Source organism: Athene noctua, chromosome 11 (assembly GCF_965140245.1).
Source record: "Athene noctua chromosome 11, bAthNoc1.hap1.1, whole genome shotgun sequence".
Lineage (NCBI taxonomy): Eukaryota > Metazoa > Chordata > Aves > Strigiformes > Strigidae > Athene > Athene noctua.
Genome location: NC_134047.1, coordinates 17,770,234 through 17,793,387, shown reverse-complemented (window position 1 = coordinate 17,793,387; position 23,154 = coordinate 17,770,234). Strand labels below are relative to the sequence as shown.

Below are 23,154 nucleotides of genomic sequence, written 5' to 3'. Positions count from 1 at the left end.
TTACTTTGAGTATATTTACTGGCAGAAGCAGCTTTTTTTTTAAAAGCAGTTTGGGCTGTATTTAATTTGCTTAAATTATTTTGTTCATTGTTTAAACTGGAGTTCCATACTTCATTATTATATTTCCTAATGCAGTTTCCATTTCGAGGGTTGCTAATAGCATGACAAGTTTTTTGTCTCCTTGAGAACTTCCTGGGAAATCTATCTCAAGTTACATAGACCGCTGTCTGTGTCGTCTGATGCTTTTTGGGAGTGTTAGTGACTTTTTGTCTGATAACCTCTTCCTAGTGGAAGTTTATCCTTGCACCCCATATCAGAAGTCAGACTGCACAAGCCAAAACCTCACTGTGCTCCATCACCTCAAAATAATGTTTCTGTAGGCTGGGATGAAGGCACCCAGGGAAGTGCATCAAGCTGCTGCCTCGGTGGCTGTTTGGCTGGTGAACGGTTCTCCCTCCGCTCTGGCTGCTTTCATGATGCTAAACTTAGTATCTCACTGGTGCACATGTATAACTTCCCTTCTCACCTTTTCTAGCTCACAGGCTCTGTGTCTTCTACAGAGATTTCAGTGTAAACATTCACAACCAGAGTATGTGGATACAATGATGTGACAGCCAAGTGGTTAATTATAAATGAAAGAAAAACCCCTTTAAGCTGTGCTAGTCCATTCAAGTGATCCAGATTTGTCTGATAGCCTGTATGATCATGCTTCAGTTAACTCTGTCACAGTGGATTTTCTGTGGTTTGTAATCTCCTCAATGTTCAACTCTTGTTCATTGTTTTTGACACCAGATTTTGTGGTAAACCTTTGAAGTGGTCAGAAGTGATGAGCTAAAAAAAAAAACCCTACTATTTTTTTCAGTCTTTCTGCTAGATCTTTGAAACAAAACCAGCGTGATGTTGATGAAGAATTTATTTGGAATATGAAAAGAGTTCCCTCTGGCCATCCAAACAGTAAATGGCATGTAATTGTATTGAGCAGTGATACACTATAATTAGATACCAGTGTTATAAAATCATTTGAAAATCAACAGATGTGAAGGGAATGGGTACTATTTTTAGACTAGGACTCTAGATGAGAGAAGAACAAAATTCTAAACCAGATTTTGATTGATTTATAGCCACATGGGAGAATCCACAGACGAGGGAGCATCTTTTCTGAGACAGGACTGACTGTCTAGAGGAAGATCTGTGGTAGAAGGTACCCATATCCCTGTGGCTGGGCAGCAGACACAGCTCTGAAATTCAGCCAGAAAATTTATAGGACTACTAGGGCACTTTGAGTGCAGGGCTGAATGAAATCGTGCGGGTTTTTGCCTGCCTAAGACCATCTCTAGCTTGCCCTCTTGCCAACTGTCTTCATGCTCTGGTCTCTGGCATCTCCTCCTGTGCTGCCTGCCGCAGCAGGAGGGACGGAGGCTGCTGTTTGTATTACAGCTCTGTAAATCATTCCGGCAGTGAGCATTTTTATGCCTGTGATTTAACTCTAGAGGATACTGCTGCTGAGGACATGACAAAGGATGGAGCAACGTGGACGGCTTATACTGAGGAGTGGTGAGGATTTACATCCTCTTTATTTGATTCTTTATAGTATAATAGTGGACACTGGCATATAAATGCAAAGCCCCGAGCCCTTGGGCCTCAGCGATGCAGTACGGATGGATGCAGCCCTGATCTGAGTGGGGAACAGAGAGCTGCCTGGCCCCATAACATCAAATGCAACGTGGGAGAGCGCTGAGCAGGAGCTTCTGCACCTCTGGTGCTAACAGGAGTGCAGGATACAGCCTTTTACCTACTTCAGGAAAGTCCTCGCCTCACAGGGAAGTTGATGGGCTCATAACGTGGACTGCAGCTGTGCGACCCATCTCTGCACCCAGGTCTGCAAACCTTCCTCGCCCTCAGTAATTCTCACTGTAGCTGGTGTTCACACTGACTTATGTGAGCTTCCTGTGTGAGGACCAGCTTGCAGGCAGAGATTTGTTACTATCATCACCTTTAACAGCTTATTGGAAAAAATACAAAGATGAATTTTTTAATATATTTTAATTTGTTAATCTTGTATTATGCTAGAGCTAGAAATCTCTGGGGATATAATTGGAGAAAATAGCAATTGCAGGGCTTGCTCATGCTAGTAGCCTCTTCCCATAGGTACAGTATGTTATCGCAGTGTGCCTAAGACATTATTTTAATTGGTCTGATGCAGACCTTCCCAAGATGAATGATTTGTCTTTGTTATATTACTTCGTTTCTACTTCATTTGCTACCTGTCATAAAAGTGGAGACAGGAAGGCCAGTGTCTGTATTGAGGATGCAGAGGACTAGTGCCTTTTGTAAATCATTCTGATGGTGGTGAACGTTTTTACGTCTGTGATCTGAGCTATGAAGGAAATTGCTGCTCAACTTCTGATGAAACAGAAAGCAGTGCGATAAAAGAGCAGGAAGGCCCATTCTGAATAATGGTGACAAAAGTTGCGGCATGTCAGCGACTGTAACTTGTGGGAATGTAGGAGAGAAAAAATAGAAATTGTACTTTGTTCCTCCACTTTTTCACTTAGTATAAACTCATGTGCCCTAGGCAATGACAAATAATAAAAATAACAGTGAAGCAAGAAATACAGTGCAATGAACTACATCTTCTTTAGTTCTTTTTTCCCTTTTCTTTCCCCATCTCGCTAAGAAGAGAGTACAGGCAAAACACTCTTTTTCTCTCCAGTGTCCCTAAAACATGTAAGATTCACTGCAGTTCATTCAAAGCCCTGCTTTCTGCATTATATAGCTTGAACGATTTGTGAGAGCAGTTACTAAGTAAAATGAGCGTTTTATTGTTGGGCAGATAAGGTCTTTGAAGGCATGGCAGAAAGTAGCAGGCACTATAGATCTCTTGCCTGCGTTATGTGTCTTCCCACTGTACAAAGGCCACCTAATAGACTGCCGCCTTCATTCTGCCATTCAAAGTCACATCTAGCATCCTCAAGGACTACATTTTTGCTCCTGTTAGGTGTATGGACTCTGAAAGGAAGGAGAATGAGTTGGATCCTCCTGTGACTGGTGCCAGCACAGCAGTGCTGGTAGTGTTCCAGTTGGAAGGGCTCCTGGATGAGGGGTGTCAGTTTGCAAAGTTTCATTCTTGTGTTCTTTCATTTTTCCTGCTGTTCTTTCTTCATTTCTACAAAGCTGTCAAAATTCATGATGTTCTGATCCTCTACAAGTTTGCTGTACAAGTTTATTTTGCAAATTAAACATGAAATCAATCCCCACCATTCTGTACAAGTTTATTTTGCAAATTAAACATGAAATCAATCCCCACCATTCTATCATACCATTTGTCTACAAGGATCTACAAATGTGCATTGACTTACACTGGAGTAAGCTATTTTTTCTGTGAGTTCACAGCTGCGTATCAGTAGTGACCTTCTATGCTGCTGTTCATCTCATTCATTGTGATAGGACTGTGGTCATTCCCTCATCAGCTAAAGACCAGGATATTAATAGTAGAAATACTTGGGATTTATTTTATTTCATTTACATGCCGCATGTAGTAAGCTACATCCAGAACAGAAGCCAGACTAGTTTTCTTGTGGGTAGTAGTCCTAGTAGGTCCCCTCTGAAGTGCTGCTCCTCATTGAACACCAACTCCCCAGGACTGGCAGAGAGGGTTCACACTTACATAGTGAAAAGGGAGACCTGCTATAGAGCAGGAAGATGGTTCTTTTATGATTCTGTGGGCTGTTCCCTCCCAACAAGAAATCCCATTTAGGGGAGATGAAGAGTGGCTTAATTTCAACTCAGACATCACAAGTGAAAGCAAGGCAAATGCAAAATAGTGCATACATATCTTAATTTGCATACATATCTTAATTCCTCCATCATGTACATCGGGGCAGATACCAGCTTACACCCCAGGTGTAGGAGATGAAGCTGGACAAACAGAGAAGACTTGGTTTGCACAGACCTGAAGGCCATTTCCTTTTTCTGCCAGTAGTTACAGCTCTGTGGCTGCTCTTCAGCTGTAGCTCCACATCTGTCTTCCGTATGTTGGCCCTTGGCACTTGCCATGCCTGGGCTCTCCTCCATGAGGTGTGATGTGCAGCTGTAGCTACACCTCCCATTTTAGGCTGTGCTTGGCTCACCCACTGTTGAATTCAACCTTCGAAATTTTTCAACCAAAAATCCCACTCACTGTCTAGTAAGTGAACAGCATCACTTTTTACATGGGTATTCCTACACGTGCTGTGTTTTGCCACAGGTGAAGCCTTGTGTTAGCCATTGTTTTTCTGATGAGGTTGCTCAGCAAGTCCCAGACTCCATACTTGAAATCCCTGTGTTGCTCAGAGCCAGAGAACTGCAGGCATCAGGGCTTTGCTGAGTGGCACGTATGTGGCCAGGCTGAGGCAGTGTAATTCCTGGTCCCAGCCAGCTGTGAGATTTTAGGCTCATCCACCCCTTGTAAAAGAGGGTGGTTTTACGTGCATGTATGTAACGTGATGCTTTATCATTGTGTACACACACAGGATGGTATTTGCCTAGTTCTATGACATCCTGTAGATGGTATGACATTTCAGCAGCTCTTCAAGAACTTAGAAATGTTGCATATTTTCCTAAAAACCCGTCCTCTGATTCTTGCTGTTCTCATGGGAACAGGATCAGGACAGCATTCCAGAGGCTCTCATTATATTGTGCAGCCGTTTTCTAATTCCTGCTCAAGTTGTAATTGTGCCATTTCTTTTTTCTGAGAGCACTTTTGGCACTGTTTACTGAAGGTGAACTTGCAAATATGTAATGTCTTGAAAAAAATTTGCCATTTACTGTATAGCAAATGCCTTGCTCAGAAGCATCTTAAAGCTTAACGTGCGGATGACGTTGCATGACTGAAGGCCTTAGCTAGCTGACCTTTATCCCTCTAAAAATAGATCCCTTTCAACGTTGGCTCTCTTTCAGCGGCAGGTGGGGTTGTGCAATGGGTCTTCATTACCTCTGGCACTTTCTCAGTGAAGCATGTGAAAACTAGACAGGTTTTTACTGTCTATTGTATAGTAATATCCTGCATTTCTCAGTGGAAAGACTTCCCATTACCTTATACTTTTAAATGTCTTCAAATAAAAGAAATATTGAACACAAAGATCAATGCCTATACAGTTTAAAGATACGCACTATTCTTTGGTGCCAGTTAATCTAAGTTTGAATTTATTGATTTGGTTCAGCCTAATATTAACAAGAGCAATTCAGAACTAATATTTTTATAATCATCAGGGCTTATGGACTGTAATGACAGGATTGAAAGCCCTCATTTTGAATAAAGGCATGGATTCATTAATTAATTGAGTGAAGTACAAGTTCAGTCTGATGGAACTTGAACCAGAATTTCTTTACTGTTCTTTAAGTTGTACCTAACATCTCTCAAGAGAAACCAATAAATGTGTGAGACTTGGTTTTGTTTAAAAACATATCTAGTTCTTTTTATGGCCATCTTTGGGAGGAGAAAAAAAGAAATCCAACAAAACAACAGGAGTGCTGTACTTGAGAATTGAAATAAACCTTCTGTTTTTAATTGTTGTATAAACAGTGTATTAACAATGATGAGACAATTTGAAAGTGGGAGCTGTGTGATTGATGTTTCAATGTAAGTGGAAAACTCATTTCAAAACCAGGTAATTCCCTTTAATTCTTACTGAAAATGGCATTCTCCTCCTGTGCCTTCCTCTTGTCAGATTTCAAGGCTGGAACAGCTTTAGCACTACTGGGGGTTGGTCTAGACAAGCTTGTAAGGTCCCTTCCAACCCAAACCATTCTGTGGTTCTATGATTTATCCCCATGTTATATTTTAAACTTAATACATCTTATGATAATTTCAGATATTACAAGGTATTTGCAATAAGGATTTACTGCGAGTCTCAGCACCATAACTGCTGCTGCTGAGCACATAAGTTATACTTAGTTGTATTCCAATTAATGCATGTAGTATAAAAAATAAAATAAAATTTTAAAAAATACACCAAAACACGGATGACAACTAAAAGATCTTTTAGGGAAAATATACTTAAGCCTCACTGCGGGATTGTCTATGTTATTCAGTCTTGTTGGGGAATTTTGGAAAGCGCTGTTAAGCTGGGATTTAGAGTCCATGGCTGCTGTTCATGTTCTGTCTCAGCAGCTGGAGTTACTGTAATTGCAATTTCCATATTGTATCTATTCAGGCTCAGTTAGAAGTGTTTTGTTGCATAGTGAAATATGAATAATTTTCTGTTTCTTAATGATGCATGCAGCAGTGGGCAGGTCTAGAATGGGTTATTTAAGAATGAAGCATCTTACTAGTTTTGATGCAAGGATCTTCATTCAGTCTGTCTATATCTCTCATAGAGAAAAAGATAGCTGGGTTGTGAAATACCACGTAATACCTGCTAGACTGTATCAAGCCACCTGGTCCAGCAACCTTGTCTTCTGCAGCATTCAGGCCACGCTGATTGGCCTGGCCCCTGGATATCATGGCTGGTGATTTAGCAGTTTGGAGATTTTAGTTTTTATCTCAAGTATGTGCCATGTAGCTTAATTTATTATTTTATTTTTTTACGTTCTAACATTGCATTTCTCTTCAAGCTGTACTGAAATGTTTCTCATCCTTTACAGATCTGTCATTGCCATTTAGGTTTTGTGAGTTTTATTTGCACAGGGGAGATCCATGAAAGTCACGGGCAGTACCATTTATATCACCAATTCAGAAATTACAGTACAGGTACACCCTGTGCTTTCATCAGCAACATAGGTCAGAGAGGAGAATTTTACCATTGTATCTTTCAGTCCTTAATTATGATAGTATATATCTAATGTCATTTTCTCTACCCTTTTATTGTTGTATTTGGCCTAGTTCTGTTGCTCTTTGTGCACAGACTTATTGATTAGGTAGGACCACTGTCTGCCTGACTGGAGGATCAATCTAATTATAAGTAAAAGAGCAAATGCTTAAAAAACTAACTGTAACCCTTCTGCTAGTGATACTCTGTGATACTTTCCACGTTCTCTTTTGTATTACATGGGTTTCTGAGTATGACACACTGAAACGCCCTTCCAGTAGGAGTGGTAGAATCAAACTTGGTTTATGAATGTGATACACTGATGCATGAAAATGAGAGGAAACACCAAGCAAAATCAAAGTGACAAATCACGGTAAAAAAGAAATCCCAGTGCAAAATCCCTGAGTGTTCTGATAGAAAATTAACCCTTCTTATGATGTTTGTTTTCAAGTTGTTCTTTCAGTCATATTTTAAAAGTATTTCACCTTTGCTATTGATACTTTTTTGAAGACAGTTATTTTCTGTGTAACAATAGATTTCTGGCATGTCATAAATATGCCTAAAATAATCAAGTTGGAAATACAGATCACAGTCAGCTGGTGTCCTTCCTGAATGACCAGCATCTAATACGGTCTGCTTTGTATACTGTGCAAGTCAGTGAGGCAAAGAAAGAAGCAGATGTCGTTAGAACGACTGTGTAATAACAAATTCATGCAATTATATCACGCTGTGTTCACATTTCACTTTTTCCAGAATCAGGTCAATTTTGCATCAGAATTTGTATATTGCCAAAAGTTCATTGTGCATCTTTTTAGCTTTTTTAATTCTCCTTGGAAAGACCACTTTAGAATAAACTTGGTAAAGAGCTGAAACCAGATTAGACATGCAAATAGGGAAGATACATTTATAAAGAACTTTTTAATTCTACAAAAAAAAAAAAAAAAAAAAAAGTGAAAAAGTGCAGCATGTTGGTTATTCTGAAGTACTTTCCATTCAGAATGCTTTTTGTTTTATAAAATTGGTTGATGGTTTGACATCTTTAAGATAAACAGACGCCCATGCTTAAGTATTTCCCTCAAGCTGAAACACAGCCAAGAGCTGCACCATATAGCAGTGAAGTATGTCTCCTAATCAAGCATCTCCTATCCATCCCTCCAGAGTTTTAAGTTTTAATTGTATATGCTTTCTGTCAAGTTGCAGTTCTCTCGTTTGTTATGTCTTCCAGGTAGTGTAATAGGGAACAATCTGTGCACCGCATAAAATAGTTTGACGTGTTCATTATTCCCTCTTCCCCGTACAGTAGCTGCAGTCAGGTTGGACGATTTAGCAGGTCTAAGCTAGTAGGCTTTTATGTTTTAGGTGCTTCAGGTTTGTGATGAAAAACTATGCTTGTTGGATGATTTCTTCACACTGTAAAAAGAGCATTAAAAGAGCATTTCAAAACTTGTGTAAGTAGCAGGTGACAGTACCTCCATGTGTGTGTGCTTGTGCTTCCTCTCAGACCGGCTTTGTTAGTCAAAAAGCAATGGAAGGATCCAGAAAGAGCTTTTCTGACATATTGATGGTTTTGTTAGCTGGTCTCAGTTTACTGACACTCCCCTCTATGACAGAATGATTGCCTTTTTACTTCCAAGTCTTAAAATAACCTCTACTGTTGCTAGAGGAGGTTTAATAAATAGAAATAAATGAATATGTAGCATTTATTAGCACAAGATGTGGATAGCTTCTGGCTAGTAAAACTGCTTTGTCAGGGAGAACATAAAAATGGAGCAGAATCAATCATCAGGAAAAACCTTAATGTTACCAGTGGGTGGTGAAGAATGTTTCTCACGTGCACCCAGGAAGAATCCTGGCTGCTCTGCCCCAGCCGGGTTCAGCCCTGGGTGCTGCTGGCGGTTTAGGGTGAGGCTGACAGCAGTCACGTCACTGAGCTATTGCCTGCATCCGTGCCAGTGAGCATGTCAGCCCTGGGGAGCCTTGTCTGCCGCAAGTTGTCTACCAAAATTTATATGGTTCCCGGTCTCTTAACCCTGTTCTGGGGAACCACCTCTGGAGATAAAAGGCTTGTTGGTGTCTTCCTGGCCCAGCCAGGTAAACTGCTTCTGGCTAACACTGCTGAGATGATAGCAGTGATACCGGTGCCGAGGGTTGGTTTTGTTCTATGGACATTTGATGACTTGGGGATTAGTTTGAAATTTAGTAAGCTGATTTCCTCCTGAAATAGGCCAGTTACAAGGAGGACTGGGGCAGGATGGCACCCGTCTCTGAGGTTTGCACAGAGCAGCCTGCTGTTATTTTATGCTCACTCTCGCTCGCATTGTCCTTCATGCAGAAATCCAAGGTAGCTTGAAAATTAGTTCCATATCACATGTAATTCCTAATAGTATAATTTAAAAAATCTTTACTCAAACAGCTATTCTTTATGTCTGGATTCAGCACTCCCAATTGTTCCATTGTTTAATTGACAATATGTTTCTAAGAGAAAAAAATTGACTTGACTCTTTCAGTGTTGTGCTTTTAGGTGGTGTGATTTAGAGATACGTAAGGCTCCATAGGTGACTGGAAACTCAGGGGCAAGGCTTACAGGTATGGGAGCTGGTCTGTAGAGCTGGAGCTAACACAGGGAACATGCAGTCGATGGCAGAGCATGCTGGTATAAGTCAGTTTGCAACTCTCTGTTCTTACTTACCTGCAAAGAGTGCAGCTACTCAGCTGGAGAATTAGCAGTGGACAGCTGTGGTGAGCACAGCATTGCACTGCTGCTTCATCAGGGCATGCACATTTCTGGGCATGCAGAGTTTGCTGTGATGGGTTTTTATGCTGGCGCAAAGTGCAATCCACATTGCAGACATAGTGAAAGGGAAGCTAAGGAAAAACAGTCTGTGTGTGAGCAGATATGCTTAAAGTCTGGAAAATATTTTCTATTACATACTTCCCTGATTCTTTGTTCCTTTTTTTTTTTGTCCAAATGTTGAGTGTTTCCACCCAGCCACTCTTGCCTCATTCATTTGCTTTTTTTTTTAATATGTATATAATCGATTTTATTTTCATAAATGCTTTGAAGATTTTCCTGCGTAGACGAGGGATAGTCAGGATGGATGTATTTGTCTACCTACTCTCCATTAGACTGTAATTATTAGAAGGCACAATGACATGTGAATATTGTATAAGGACAGATGAAATGTCAATAAATCTGGATTACACCTTGCTCTCCTCTTCAGCAGGGGTTTAATTCAGTTATTTTTTAAATAAAGTGTTGGTGCACATGACTGGTTAGGAATGTATTTGTGAAATGGAAGAGGGTGGAAGTCATGAGGTATGTTCTAACTTTGTGCCTCTGAACACAAATCTGGGTTTTGATGGTAGATCCAGTGCAAATCTTGTTTTACAAGTTTGCATGTAGAAGACTAGCTAAAAACATAGATTATTTTTTTCAATAGATTTTTTTTTTTACAGGACTTTTAAAATGTACATTAACTTACTCAATATTTGAATTAAGGATGAAGTGCTTTGTTTTATTATTTCATCTTAACATCTTTCATTATTCTGCATTCCATAGATGATCAAAACAAAGGAATGATTGCTATGGATGGGCAATCCTGCATAATAATGCAAGAAGATGTCACAGAAACTGAATATAGATAGACATGAGGAAAACAGTGTTTTTTACTGAACTGACATGGAGAATTTACAGAACATCTCAGGGTCACAGAGTACTGTGAATAATGAAAGCGTGTCTATTCACAGAAATTATTATCTGCATGGGAGAGCACAATGGGTGAAGAAAATATTCCCTTTGCATAACTGCAGAGCTGCCAGTGTTTTAGTTTCAGAAGTTTTCTCCTAGACTGATAAATAGCTTATATCAAAAGCATTCATGCCTGCAGAGAAAAAAGCTGAAGAACCAGACAATTCTTTTTTTTTTCTTTTACTTTTTTTTTTTTTCTTTCCCCTGTTCTATTTAAAGTCTTTCCATAACTGAGAGCAAGGGTAACATCCCAGGTCAGACAAACTTAAATTAAACTACTCTTTGATTTTTCTGAAGAAATACGTTCACAGTGGCTCAGTGGCACAGTAGGTAGTCTTGAACTCTTCAATGTTTGAACTGTGGCAAGACAGGGAAAGAGGAGGAGATGTTTTAGATGGAAGAATTTTTATCTTTCCAGGAGGTTTTTTTGAGAATATTTGTCACTGGTCTGTTTTTTATAGTTTAGGGATAGGGTGGTTTGGCAGGGCTGAGGTAGCAGAAGAGAGCAGACCTAATGCCAGACGTGTTTCAGTCGATGCCAGCCTCCTGATGGCTTCTCCTCAACATCCCTGCTCACCTTCCAGGGCAGCATCACTGAGGCAGCTTTGACTCCTACAGATGCTGATTTTTTTGCCTCTGGCAGGAGCTGCTTTGGTGGGTAGCATGTGTAAATTTGTAACTTCATAGCAAGATGTCAGAGCTTTAATGGTTGTTGGTTAGATTAAAGAAGTACTGATTATTTCAATTGTCCTATGGATCCTTTTTTTCCTTTGATTAGATGCTAATTGAACATGCCATAAAGCTGAAAAGCTTCTGGGAACAGTGGGAGACATTTAATTGAACAAGCCTCTTAAGTAGAGGTGGGATGCACCCAAAAGCTGTGGCATACAGGAAGCCTCAAGAAAAAAGTGTCTGTGCAGTGGCATTTCCAGCAGAAGAGGAACATGACATAGCAGCTGTGGTGTCTACCGTATCTTTTTTTCCAAAACCTGGCCCAGAAGAGGTGTTTTTTGCTCCAGGAGATCACTCTGGGGATTTATGCAACCACAGATGATGCTTTTGAATGCTTTATAAATATGCATCTTAGTCTGTCACTTTAGTTAATATGGTACAAGCAGGAGCATAGCCATGTGCTGTTCTTGTAGATGTGTTACCCTGAAGTATGGTCTCCAGCTGGCTACATGTGTGTGATGAAGAGCAAAGGAGCACGATGCTGCTGCTTACTTCTGCTGGTGAGGGAAAGTAGGAATTTTTGCATTAATTGTCTGTAACTGCCTGACAGTTGATGCTGAGGAGTATGTCTAGGTATGTCTGGTGCATTTCCATCAGTTTGCTTTTGTCAGAGCAATTTGGGAGTAGGTGAAGGGAAAAAATTGCAAGCTACAATACACTGACATAAAAATATATCATCCCATGAACAGCTTCATTTCCTAAATTGACTGTTAAATGGTAAGACACAACTATATGTATGGAGCTCAACAATGCAGTTCCTGTTGATGGTAGAATTCAGCAAGCTGATCCCCAGCTGTAGATCTCGCAGAAAATACATTTGCAAAGAATTTACTGAAGCATGAAAAACTATGCTGGCTTGGCTGAGGAAGAGGAAGAGAAAAAAGCTGAATATAGTGCTTGCAGAGCTTTAGTGGGAGGGGTTCCTGTAGCACTGTAAGCTGGTGGTGGATCTTCCTGCACTCCTGTGGGAGGGAATCATGACAAATATTTTCTATTAGGAAAGTGGAAGTAATGGCATATGTCGTGTGTGTACTTTTTGTCTGAGATGTGCATGACTGTAAAGAAACAGATGGCTCCTTTAATTCTAATCATGGGCATGTGGCTCCTCTGTTTATGACGCTTTTACTCCTGTACAGATATTTTTTATAAATTCTTTTTAAGAGGGAAGGAAGTGAAATCACCTTACATCAATGCATTAAAAATTTCCAGGAACAATAAAAATTATTAGGAAGTCTGTGTCCAGTGAACTATGAATGTGTTGCCTAGAGCAGATCAAAAAAAACCCCACAAACAAAACGTAAATGCTAATTCCCAGAAGGAGGTTTGTAGCCTTGTATTCCTACAGGGAGCTAACGCAGCCCGGGCAGTTCTCCATTATACCCTGCTGGGGTTCCTCCCCCGTCTGCACCTCCTGAGCTCACACACACCGTTGGAGGGTGCAGTCCTGCACCCTGTAACACATGCTGGTGCCCAGACATTTACAGAACATGAGAGCATGAGAATTGGGCTTGCCTGACATAAATGTATTAACATTTGTTGGGTTTTCTCACTTCTAAATTTTCCAGTTGCTGCTTGAATGCATTCCTGAGTGTTTATTTTTGTTAAAGTGAGATGGACATGTGATTTGGACTGCAAGTTGGTCTTGGATAATGTCTTTTTCCCACCGAGCGAGTCTGCCCGGGAGTGATGAAATGGAGAAAAGGTGGAAGTCCGTGGGGCAAGGTAGGACATGTGGTGCCTTTTCTTCTCCTCTTTCTACACTGGGGAGTTAAAATCCATGAGAACAGGGTGATTTGGCTGTTCTGCCAGGCTGTTTGCTTTGTTCTCCTTGGTCCCGTTTTCCTTTGGCTTGTGCCTGCAGGGCTCTGCCTGTGTCTCATCCTGCTACCCCAGTTATTTCCTTATGCCTAACTACCACAAAGAATGTGCTAGCACCAGTTCTTCCCTGGGGTCACCTCAGCCCTTTTCTTTGCGTCCCATAACGGTGTGCTGTGACATTAAGATATTCCTTCTCTAAGTCCTTTAGCAGGTCTATTGCTTTGAAACAGTTACTTGATACAGAGACCACTAAAAACGTGATAATTACAGGCTTTTATTTTACCTTTTAAACATACCATAAATAGGTTTATTCTTTCGGTTTTAGTACTTATCTGTTGAAGAGAAGCCTTGGTTCAAACAAAATGTGTTTCCGTACTGTTCTAATGAATGTAACACTGTAATCAGCCTCTTACAGTCTAATGGCACTCCATCCGTAACGTGTGATTCAGAGCAATGCTAATTTCTTCAATCTCACTGAAAAGTAAGGCAGATTGAACTACATTCCTACAGCTAGAAACAGAATGTTGCCGTGTTGTTTTAAGTGTCTTTCGGACAAAAAGATATATCCACCTTACAGAGATGATATTTAAATAGAGCCTAGCTTTTAGCACACAGGCTTGTGGCCTGAGGATGATTTTGAAGGTGTGGTTGTATTGCTCGTGGTCTGCTGGTGTTTTGAACACTCTGTTCCATTTTTCCAAGAGTCTCCTTCACCCTCAGGGAAGGTGTAGGCGGGGAAAATTCCTCCTAGAGTCAGGAATTGAATGCTTTTCTGTAAGGTTGTTTGGAGACTGATTTGCTTGTCTCTAACCTATTTTTGTGGAAACATCCTAACTGCTATCAGTTCTTCACCATCGTGAATTTTAGCCTAATTATGCTGATACTTTCTAAATGCTATGGCAGGTGATGATGGTATTGAAGTTGAGAGTGTTAAAAATGCAGAGAGGAAGGTGGGAAGAGGCAAGTGTCCCTTTAAGTTGGCCATGGGTGTTTTTAGAAAGAACATAAGCCGCATTGTTTCAGAGCTGGTATCTGGGTGCTGTGAAGTTGTGTCTCGTGCAGTACTACAGCAGACATTTGGTCGTTTCCCAGACAATGCAGCTTAATTGTAAGGAGTGATTTTGAGAGTATTATCTGGAGATGCTAGTGAAGCTTTGGGACCTTTCCTCCTTTTGACCTGTAGTGCTGTCTGTGCTGAGCTCAAGGATAGAAAGCTCTCAAAAGTAGCTGAGGATTTTTCTGGTTGAGAATTGCCTTGCACTGTTTCCTGCTGTAGCTGCCACCTTGGTTCCTTGTGATGTTCACCTCGAGACCCCAAAGCATTAGAAAACTTGTTCAAAGAGTGGTAAGACAAAAAAAAACTTTGGACTGGCATGTGCTGGGAAAAGGATTGCTGAGGGAGAAAAGCTGCAGAAAGCCTCCAAGAGCCAGAGAAGTCACAGTGAACAAGGAGAGATTATGAACTTGGAAAGCATTGAATAATTGTCAGTCACGTGTGTTTATGTGCCTGTTACAGAGAATTTTGGCTCAGACTATTTGAAGCACTTGGAAGATGGATCCACTGAGACTTACTCAGGCATCCCCCAGCTGGAAATAGCTGGTGGCAGTGATCTATTGAAGAGCAGTGTTGTACAAGGCTGCTGGTACCTCTTCCCTGCAGCTGGTGCTGGAGCACTGGGCTGGGCTGACCCTCGTTCTGAAACGGTACCACCACTTCTACATGAAATGCCATCTTTCCATCTCAAAGGCTCTTTTGGGACAATTTATCTGAATGTTATTAAACCTGTTCCTCTTGTTACAACAGTAAGCATCAAGATTATAAAGATAGTGTTCTAATAGCAGTGGTTGGGAGGAGTAAAGATACAGTAGTCTTCCACCATCTGCTGTCACACAAGAGCTCCTGGCTTTGGCATAGTGGCCTATGACAGAGTGGGAGGAGGCAGGGTCCATCTTCTGTGTGCAGCAGCACAGGGAGGCAGGGCTAGCAAAACACGACTAGAGGATGCATGGCAACAAAGAAGAATGAAAGGTTTCACAAAATATCTGATAGCATTAGAATATATGTTTTGGGATCCTTTGCAAAGGGGATGCGAAGCTTTAAAGAATTTCTCAGTGTGATGATGGTAAAAGGGATGTGAGCCTCTCAGAACTCCTGTGCAGGTGGCTCTGTGGAAGTGTGTAAATAGTCTCTAAAACCCCACTGCATCACTTTATTCTTTTGTAATATAGTACTTAGGAACATATTGACTATTCACATGATGGTAGCAAAATAAGGAAGTGTTATTAATTATTTAGCAGGTTACTCAGGAGGCCTTCTAAATAAGAACTGAGAAAGAACTTTAGAAATGTTTTCAGAAATAAAGATGCTGGGTGAATCTTCCTTAGTTATCTGAGCAGCCTCTTTGAAACCCAGTCACTTTGTAGAAATACATGGAAGGATCTATCTTGGGTAGTGAAGGAAAGCAAAGATGAGCCTGAGGTACAGCCTTTCAGTAAAAGACAGAGTTTGGCCAGCTGACAGGGAGGATATAGGATATGTTGTCACTTTTAGCTAAAGTGAGTTTCCTTTAGTTCAAGTGAGAGGCATGTGTTTGGGGGGCAGAAAGGTTCTGGTTCTAGTCCCAAATTCCTCTGGGTGCATGCCAGGCAATTCTAGCATTGGTGGCTTTGTTACTTGAGATGTAGTGGCTTGAAATTAAAATAAAGAAATAAATACAATCTGTTTAACAAACTTTTTCATCTAATGTGAACTCTTGAGTTGATTTATAGGGAGGTATGTAACGAGGGCACTAGCCTGTTGCAAGCCTGCAATGTTGTCAGCACAGTTACAACGTTATTAAATGTTGAGTGTGAACCTGAGTTTCAACGAACAGGTTTTTGTTTATCAAACAGCAGATATGCACATAGGTTGGGTTTTTTTCCTTTTTAGGCAGTTAATTTCACTAGGTGGTAGAGGGTCAAAAGTCTTCTGTGGTTTTCCTTGCCTTTTGTTAGGTGAATAATTTAGCACTTTTGGGGTTTTTTTGAAGTATGCTAAGAGAATACAAGCTGCTTTGTGTTAAGCTATTTAATTTCTCTGATGGAAGACTCAGAATTAGTCTTACTCAAGGATTTCGTGCTTCATTTCCAGCTACTGAAATGGGTTGATCTAGTTCAAGGACTGGGCTTAATCCAAACTTGATGACTGTAACACCTGTAAAGGTCCCTGATTAAAGGCTAAATGCCGCCTTGATTGTCTTTGTACCTTCTCTTGGCATACTTTTTATTTCATTAAGCACAGAAAGAATTTTCTCCTTACCTGTGGGCAAGAGCCTTCTCTCCAGCTCTCAGCTGGTTTTTATACTAACAGATAGCCTGGGCTGCATCCCAAGGTCACAGGTTGGTTGTTATTTCTACTGTGGCACACTCATAATTTGTCTTTTCTATATTTGTTTCCTGTACTCTTAAACCATCGTTTCTGCCAAATATAGGAGGGAGTTTATCAGTTTTATCTGTAAACTTATGTCCTGCATGACTATCTTCACAGTACTGTCTGTATGTTTTAGAATTTCCCTTCTCATCTACTGAAATAACCTTTTCCTGGATGAAGGATGTTATAATATTCTTGTGTTTGAAAGGATTTTAAGGCCTGAGCAAATCAAGTTTTCCCATTTTGCCATTTCTCTGAAGTTTTCCTGAGACAGAAGAGGCATTTGGCACAGCAGGTCATCTCTGATGGTGTCTGAAAACAAGGCTGCAGTCATAGGAATATAGATGGTAGCTGCTCTAATGAGTGCAGCTTACATCAAATTGCTTTAATGAGTCAGTGCAGTTGTGTTAGCCTTATTACATTTCTGAATTAATGGCTTGGAAGGAAGTTTGTTAGCCTGCTTTACTTGAAACCAAATCAAACAACCACCTGCCATATTGTACAGTGACATGAAATAGCAGAATTTGAATTGAAATTTGCCTCTGTGTGATCACTGTGTGTGATCCTTTCTCTTATTAAAACAAACAAGTAGCAACAGATAGGTGTGAAACTAACAATCCCAAGGGTGAGGGTGCTGGCTCTGCACATATAACAGAGGGTGGTCATTTCAGATCAACAGTGTCTCTCTTTTAATTTTAATGGCAGTGAGCTAAAGGTTCTGAACAAAGACAGCCCTGCCCGTGGTCAGGTCAGGCATCCCATCCCTCCTCTGGGCATCAGGAGCCATGCGTGTGGTAGCTGCACAGGGCTGCCAGGCTGAAGCCAGTCTGCCCTCAAGGGAAAAAAACACGTTTTTCCTGTACTCACGGTGACTTACCAAAGCAGAGGCTTTCTGTGGATGGTTTTTATCTTGGTGTGGTATGGTGCAAGGTTAGGATAGTCACCTTCCATCACAACAGCTTTATCTTTAGTTGATAAAGTGTCAGCTAGCACAGGGTTTATCTTTTGTCCAGTCAAGGCAAAGCCTGTAACTATTCAACACTGGAAGCTCTTAATTGCTTTTTAAAATTATTATTATTATTATTGTGTAATTTAGCGTGGTTTTTTGGTTTTGTTTAATTGTGGTGTGGAGGGTCCTATAGAGAACTGTTCTTTCTTGATTATTTAATTTCTGACTTACCTAGAGTAGTGTTCTCTTGATTACATGCGATAGCGATTTTTACTGGCTGTTATTAAAAATACTATGTGATACTAGAAGTAGAATGTAATAACCTTCAATAGGGAAAGATAACAGATGACAAAATGCAGTAGTAATTCTGAGAATGCAGTGCAGACTGCAAAATTGTGGAGGGTAAATGGAGGGTGCCTGGTAACCCCCTTTGTGAAGCTGAATGGAGATCCTTAGAATGACAGTGAGCAAAAGGTATTTTTCTTTATTGTACTGACCCTGAGGCATTAGAATTGTTGAACAACCTATGGTTAGCGGGAAAACCAAGCCATTATCTGACTATACATTGAGATTTAAAGAATAGAATCACTGCTGAAGTGACTGAAGTGTTCAAAAGCATCAATTAAAAAAAAAAAACAATTGAAGAACCACCTTTTCAAACATGAACAGATCTTTGATACTCCTGAATCAGATGGGATTTTGGAGGGCATGTAGGATCCCTAATTTGAAATGAGATTATAATGAATATCAGAGGCTCAAAACTGAGAAGGTCAGTAGAAAATGATCACAATGTTTAAAATAAAAACAAAGAAACAAACAAAACCCCAATGGGCAGTTTAATTTACTGCCAAGCAGTCTCCTCAAATCAGTCCACAAGTTTTAGTGGGGAAACCAAGGCAGTGCTGCAGCAGATAAACTTGCAGCACTGAGCTCCAAAGAAAGCAGAAATCCACCCTGCAGTTGCAGAGTACAAACAGAGCCACTTCATACCAAGTCACAAATTCACTTAGGCAAAACCATGTTTTACCCGGATGAGTGAAAATACACTTTTACATGCTGGTAGCTAGTACATTGGTACCACAGTCTGTTTGAGAGCTGAGGTTATAATAAAGGCTGTGAAAAGAAACCTCTGAGGCAAGGCACGTGCAGAGCTGCTGGTGGGAAGATCGTTCCTTTGGGTGAGGGCATGTGAGGTACTGCCTGACTGCTTTGTACAGTCATTGTGAAATTGTTTTGTGAAGTAGGATGTCGGTTTGGGATTTGCAGACATCACACAGGAGGATGCATTGGGAAACTTTAACAGGTGAGAAAGTACTTTGCAAGAGAAACAAAACTAAAAGATACATGCAGAGATGGGGAAGGGAAATCTGCATTTTTACCAAATATATAAATCACATAAAATGGAAGCATGAGAAACCATCAAAGAAGTTAATAATCAAAGGAGAAGATGCGGGGAGAAAAGAAGAATAATGTGACAAAAAACCCAAATCAACACCTGCAATTTTGCATGTGGAAATGAGTCATGAAACTTTAAGAGTCATTTAGGTTCAAATTAGCAAAGATTAATTTATGTCTACTGGAAAAATTGCTTATCAGTTCTTGGTTATCATTGCTATTATTGAATAGCTTTGTTGGAAAATACAACTGAAAAGTCTGTAATCTTATACATAAATCAGTATTTGCTAGGCATGATATATTGACTAAGAATGACAGATAATGAATCACAATTCAACTGTTTGGAATTTTTGCAAACAGACATGATGTAAACTGTGTAACTTTGAGCCTGCAGTTTAATGAACTTAGGGAAGGGAATGCTATAGAAGCTGGAAAATCACATTCAGGTTTCTATCTACTGACTTTCAGGGCAACACTATTGATACTGGGATTGTTGCTAGCTGAAATTATATTTGAGAGGTCTCTTCCACTTCTGGAAGAGGAGGATAGGAAATGTGAAAAATTGTACATGTTTTGAAACAGAGCATGTGAAGGTGATAGAGTAGGTGACACAGCACCAGAAAGATGCACGAGACTAGTGCAGAGATTGAGGTATGTGTGGATATATGCATACCAATGTATATATATGAACTTTTACATACAAATTTTTAATTGGAAGTATACTTGTCTGAGGCTCTGGTATAAATGTGACATCTCACGAGTATTCAGGTTAAGTCAGGTTTGTAAGTTTAATCACGTCATTAATATTTTAAGAAGGAAACATGCAGATTTCTCTTTTCATCCCAAGGTCTTTGGTCTTATGCTTGTTAGCTGATCTGTTGTATTAAAGGATCAACTTTAGCTATAGACTGTAACACAAGCTTCTCATTAACTCCAGGAGCATGGTGAACATCTCAACCCAAAGAGCCTTCCTGGGTTATTCCATCCTTTCCACCCTTGAATTAGCAAAGATATTTCCCCCCTGATGCACCAGCTGATATTGTTGCTGCATATGAAGCAATCTCTTGTAGGGCCAGAGAGAACAGGTGATCACTGTAACATAAGTTTTCATAACAACCTCTTTACATCTTGGCAGAATATGATCTTTACATCTTGACAGACTATGATATCTGCCCTTACATGAGCTGTCTTATTTGATAACATGTAGGAGAAGGAGGGAGAAGTAGCAGTCCTGGAGTGGCACCAAATTACCCTGATGAAAGAAACAGGTATTTCAACAGGTCAGAAGGACACAGGTTGGTTTGCGCTCTGGGAGCACAGGCCAGGCCTGTTATATTAGATGGAAAAGTTTCTAGTGATTTTGCAGGGAGCTGACATAGATTCACAGCTGTTCAAAACAATATTTTCCCTCTTTTGCTCTCTTCCTCTGTCTCTTGTTCTGCTCTGCAGCACCCTAGGTGTGCAGCTAAGTACATGCTTTGTGGCTAGTGTCTGTTTTCTTGGAAAGACTTCAATGAGAAAAAAATATATCCTTCGAGAAGAGGAGGAATCTTGGGCTGGAAACTTTGCTTTTCTGTAGGAGAAGTTTTCTTTGAATATTTTAATGCATCTTCTGTCAAGTGCTTTCTCCCACTTATGTCCTTTCTGACAAGTTCTGTGTCAGATGCAGAGAAAAAGAGTGAAAGGAGAAAACACAAACAAAAAAATACATAGATGTCAAGAGTGCCAAGGACAGCAGTAGAAGTTTGCAAGCTTTAATTTTACCTAAGTGCGAGAGAACAAAAAACCAGTTTAAGGAAGGAGCATGTGGGTGCAAGGCTTGTTCTGCCTTGCTTGCTGCCGGGCTGTTTCCAGGGGTGCAGCCCATGGAGTGGGGCTGGAGATGGGAAGAAGATGGTGGCAGTGCACCTCAGGAGTGGGGGGGGAGACTCCGCATCGGGCATCAAAGCAGCTGAAAGGATGGGTGCTGGAACGTCAACTTCTGAGACAGAGTAAGGGCAGAGGTAGCTGGGCTTGGTTGTTTGAAGCAGACTGAAGAAATGAACAGCCACCAAAACCCTGATGAAGCTGACTTGTGTTGCTCATTCCTTCTGTGGCTGGTGAGGGGGTTATTCAAAACAAGACCAAACTCTCATTTCTTATGCATTACCAATCACCTACTGAACAATAACTTTCTGTCAGTAACAACCTAGATTCACACCAGGATCTGCATCAATTTGCAGAGCTGTCACTTCTTTCTCTTAATAATTTATTTGCTTCTGTAATTGCCTTGCAGGGTTTTCATGACATCCAGGGAATGAGTCCCCAGCACAGATCTTAACATCTGAGCTATGCCATGGGTTGAGGTGCATACTGAAACATGCTGATAGTTATTAAAACTTACCATTCACCTGGGTGGTCAAACTATGCAAAAACCAGCATGCAAATATACTTGGGAAACAGATTACCATTCTGTTCCTGGTTGGACAATGGGCAAGCTAGTTGTGGTTTATTAATATTTTTGTGATCTCTGTTTTAATTGTGAAATTGTTGGCAGATAACAAGGAGTAGATCTGAGTACAGTAATAAAGAAACATCCTCCCTAACTATGTTCTGTGGTCCATACCAGATCCACAGAATTCTGATAATTTAAACTTGATCACAGCTTCCCTCCCAGACTGTGTGTGTTGGTTTCATTGCCTTGCAATGAGGAGGGTGAATGGGACATGATAAATCTCATGAGCCCTGGGACTCATCAGGGAGTCACAAGGTTTTGGCATAGCCATCAACTCCCTTCCCATGGCACTAGACAGAGGGAATGTACTGGGATGGGAGGAGGGACTGGCTGTGGTATGTTTGAAGAGCAAAACATATGTTGAATCATCTTTTAGGACTGTTCTGTCGAGTAAGTGCATGCTCTGGCAAGAGTATACCACTAAAACATTTCAAGTCAGCACTCCACCACTTCCCCTGTGGTGTTTTGTCACCTTTCACCAGACTCCCCGTAGGTACCTCTCCATGCATCTCTGCTCCCTGACTTGCAGCAAGCCTTTGCGCTCCGTCGTGCTTATACAATACATATTTGTTCTGCCTGTGTCTCTCAAAAAAAAGTCATTGCACCCTAAAACCTAGCATGGTTTGGAAGGTTGCTTTTCTTCCATTCCCTTCAGAGTCATGTGAGAGTGTTTATTGATAGGGTTGCTGGGGAGAATAGCACTTTTGGGAGGGGAAGTGGAGAAACAAAGTGTAGGCAGAACTCCTGTCCTCATGCACCACCCTCCTGCCTTCTGGCAGCATGCAGCTCCGTGTGGGGAGGGGGAAGGTGGGCCCTCCTTTGGTGACCAGATGAAAGCAGTTCCCCAAGGAGATGCTTCCTGTGTAACCTAAAAATAGCTGAGAACAAGACCAAAAAAATTTCCTAACAAATATACCACTGCATGTGTCATCTGTGAATCTGGCTGTCTCCGGGATGGGAGGTTGGTTTAAAATGGCACTTAATGTAAATTAGGTGACCTGTCATGGTTAAAATGTTGGAATGATTTGAAAGGAAAAGAAGTTTAAGTAACTTCATCAAAACTGATTTTCATTTAGACTTGTCTAGAGGATGGAGATAGGGTTACTGTTGTCTGGTTTTGGTTTTGCTATGTTAATTTTGTGGGGCCAAACATTTTAACTGTGATAATAACAGAAGAAATGGAGATTAAAAAAATACACTGTAGTTTGGGCATAAGTCCATATATAGTACAAGGGATTGTTTCCATGGGGCTGTTGCATCTCTGTAGGTCTTTCTGGACATCCTGTTGTCATATAATATATAGAAACCTGGGCAGCCACACAGCCACTTACATATGCTGTGTATAAACTGGAAAGTTTGTCTTTGCAGTTTGTCTACCCTTGGTGTCTGATCATTTTGCCTCTTCTTCTGCCGATTTTCTTTCCTTTATTATTTTTCAGCTTTTCTTGAAGTGTTTCCCACTTGTCAATCAAGATAATCCTAAATACAGCTTTCTACTATGTGCTGATCTGTACTGAATGGTTTTGAATTGATTTTGAGTGTATTGCAAATGAGAAGCAATCCTACCGCAGGAGTTTATAGATGGAGCTTCCCTCTTTTTGGAGTCCGTTTATAAATTTTAGAAAGGGCTGGTGTTGTTCTACAGTTTCAACTGTTAAAAGTACAAAGCAAAATGTAAAATCCAGTAGGATATGTGTACCAACACAATTTTTTCGCTGTCCTTACTTTGGTCACTCCAGCATTCTTTCCCTGACATTAGCGATAGGGCAAAGACACATTTAAAATCTTTTCTAATGCAACTTGTCAAACATGAACTGCTTC

The 23,154-nt window shown here is 40.6% G+C and overlaps 1 protein-coding gene across 6 annotated transcripts in view; it reads left to right on the top strand.

Annotated features, from left to right (window-relative positions):
- FGF13 (fibroblast growth factor 13) overlaps positions 1–23,154 on the top strand; it is a 266,035-nt gene that overhangs the window by 101,730 nt on the left and 141,151 nt on the right. The window contains exon 1 of one of the 6 annotated variants that reach the window (XM_074915183.1): positions 1,805–1,877. The exons of 4 other annotated variants lie outside the window; for them this stretch is intronic. Coding sequence is in view for 1 of the 2 variants with exons in the window: in XM_074915180.1 (XP_074771281.1) it covers positions 12,960–12,990 (31 nt within the window). In the remaining variant the exon portion in view is untranslated. Of the gene's footprint in view, positions 1–1,804; positions 1,878–12,947; positions 12,991–23,154 lie in introns of those variants that run through there. One more of the 6 variants, XM_074915180.1, reaches the window with a different exon arrangement.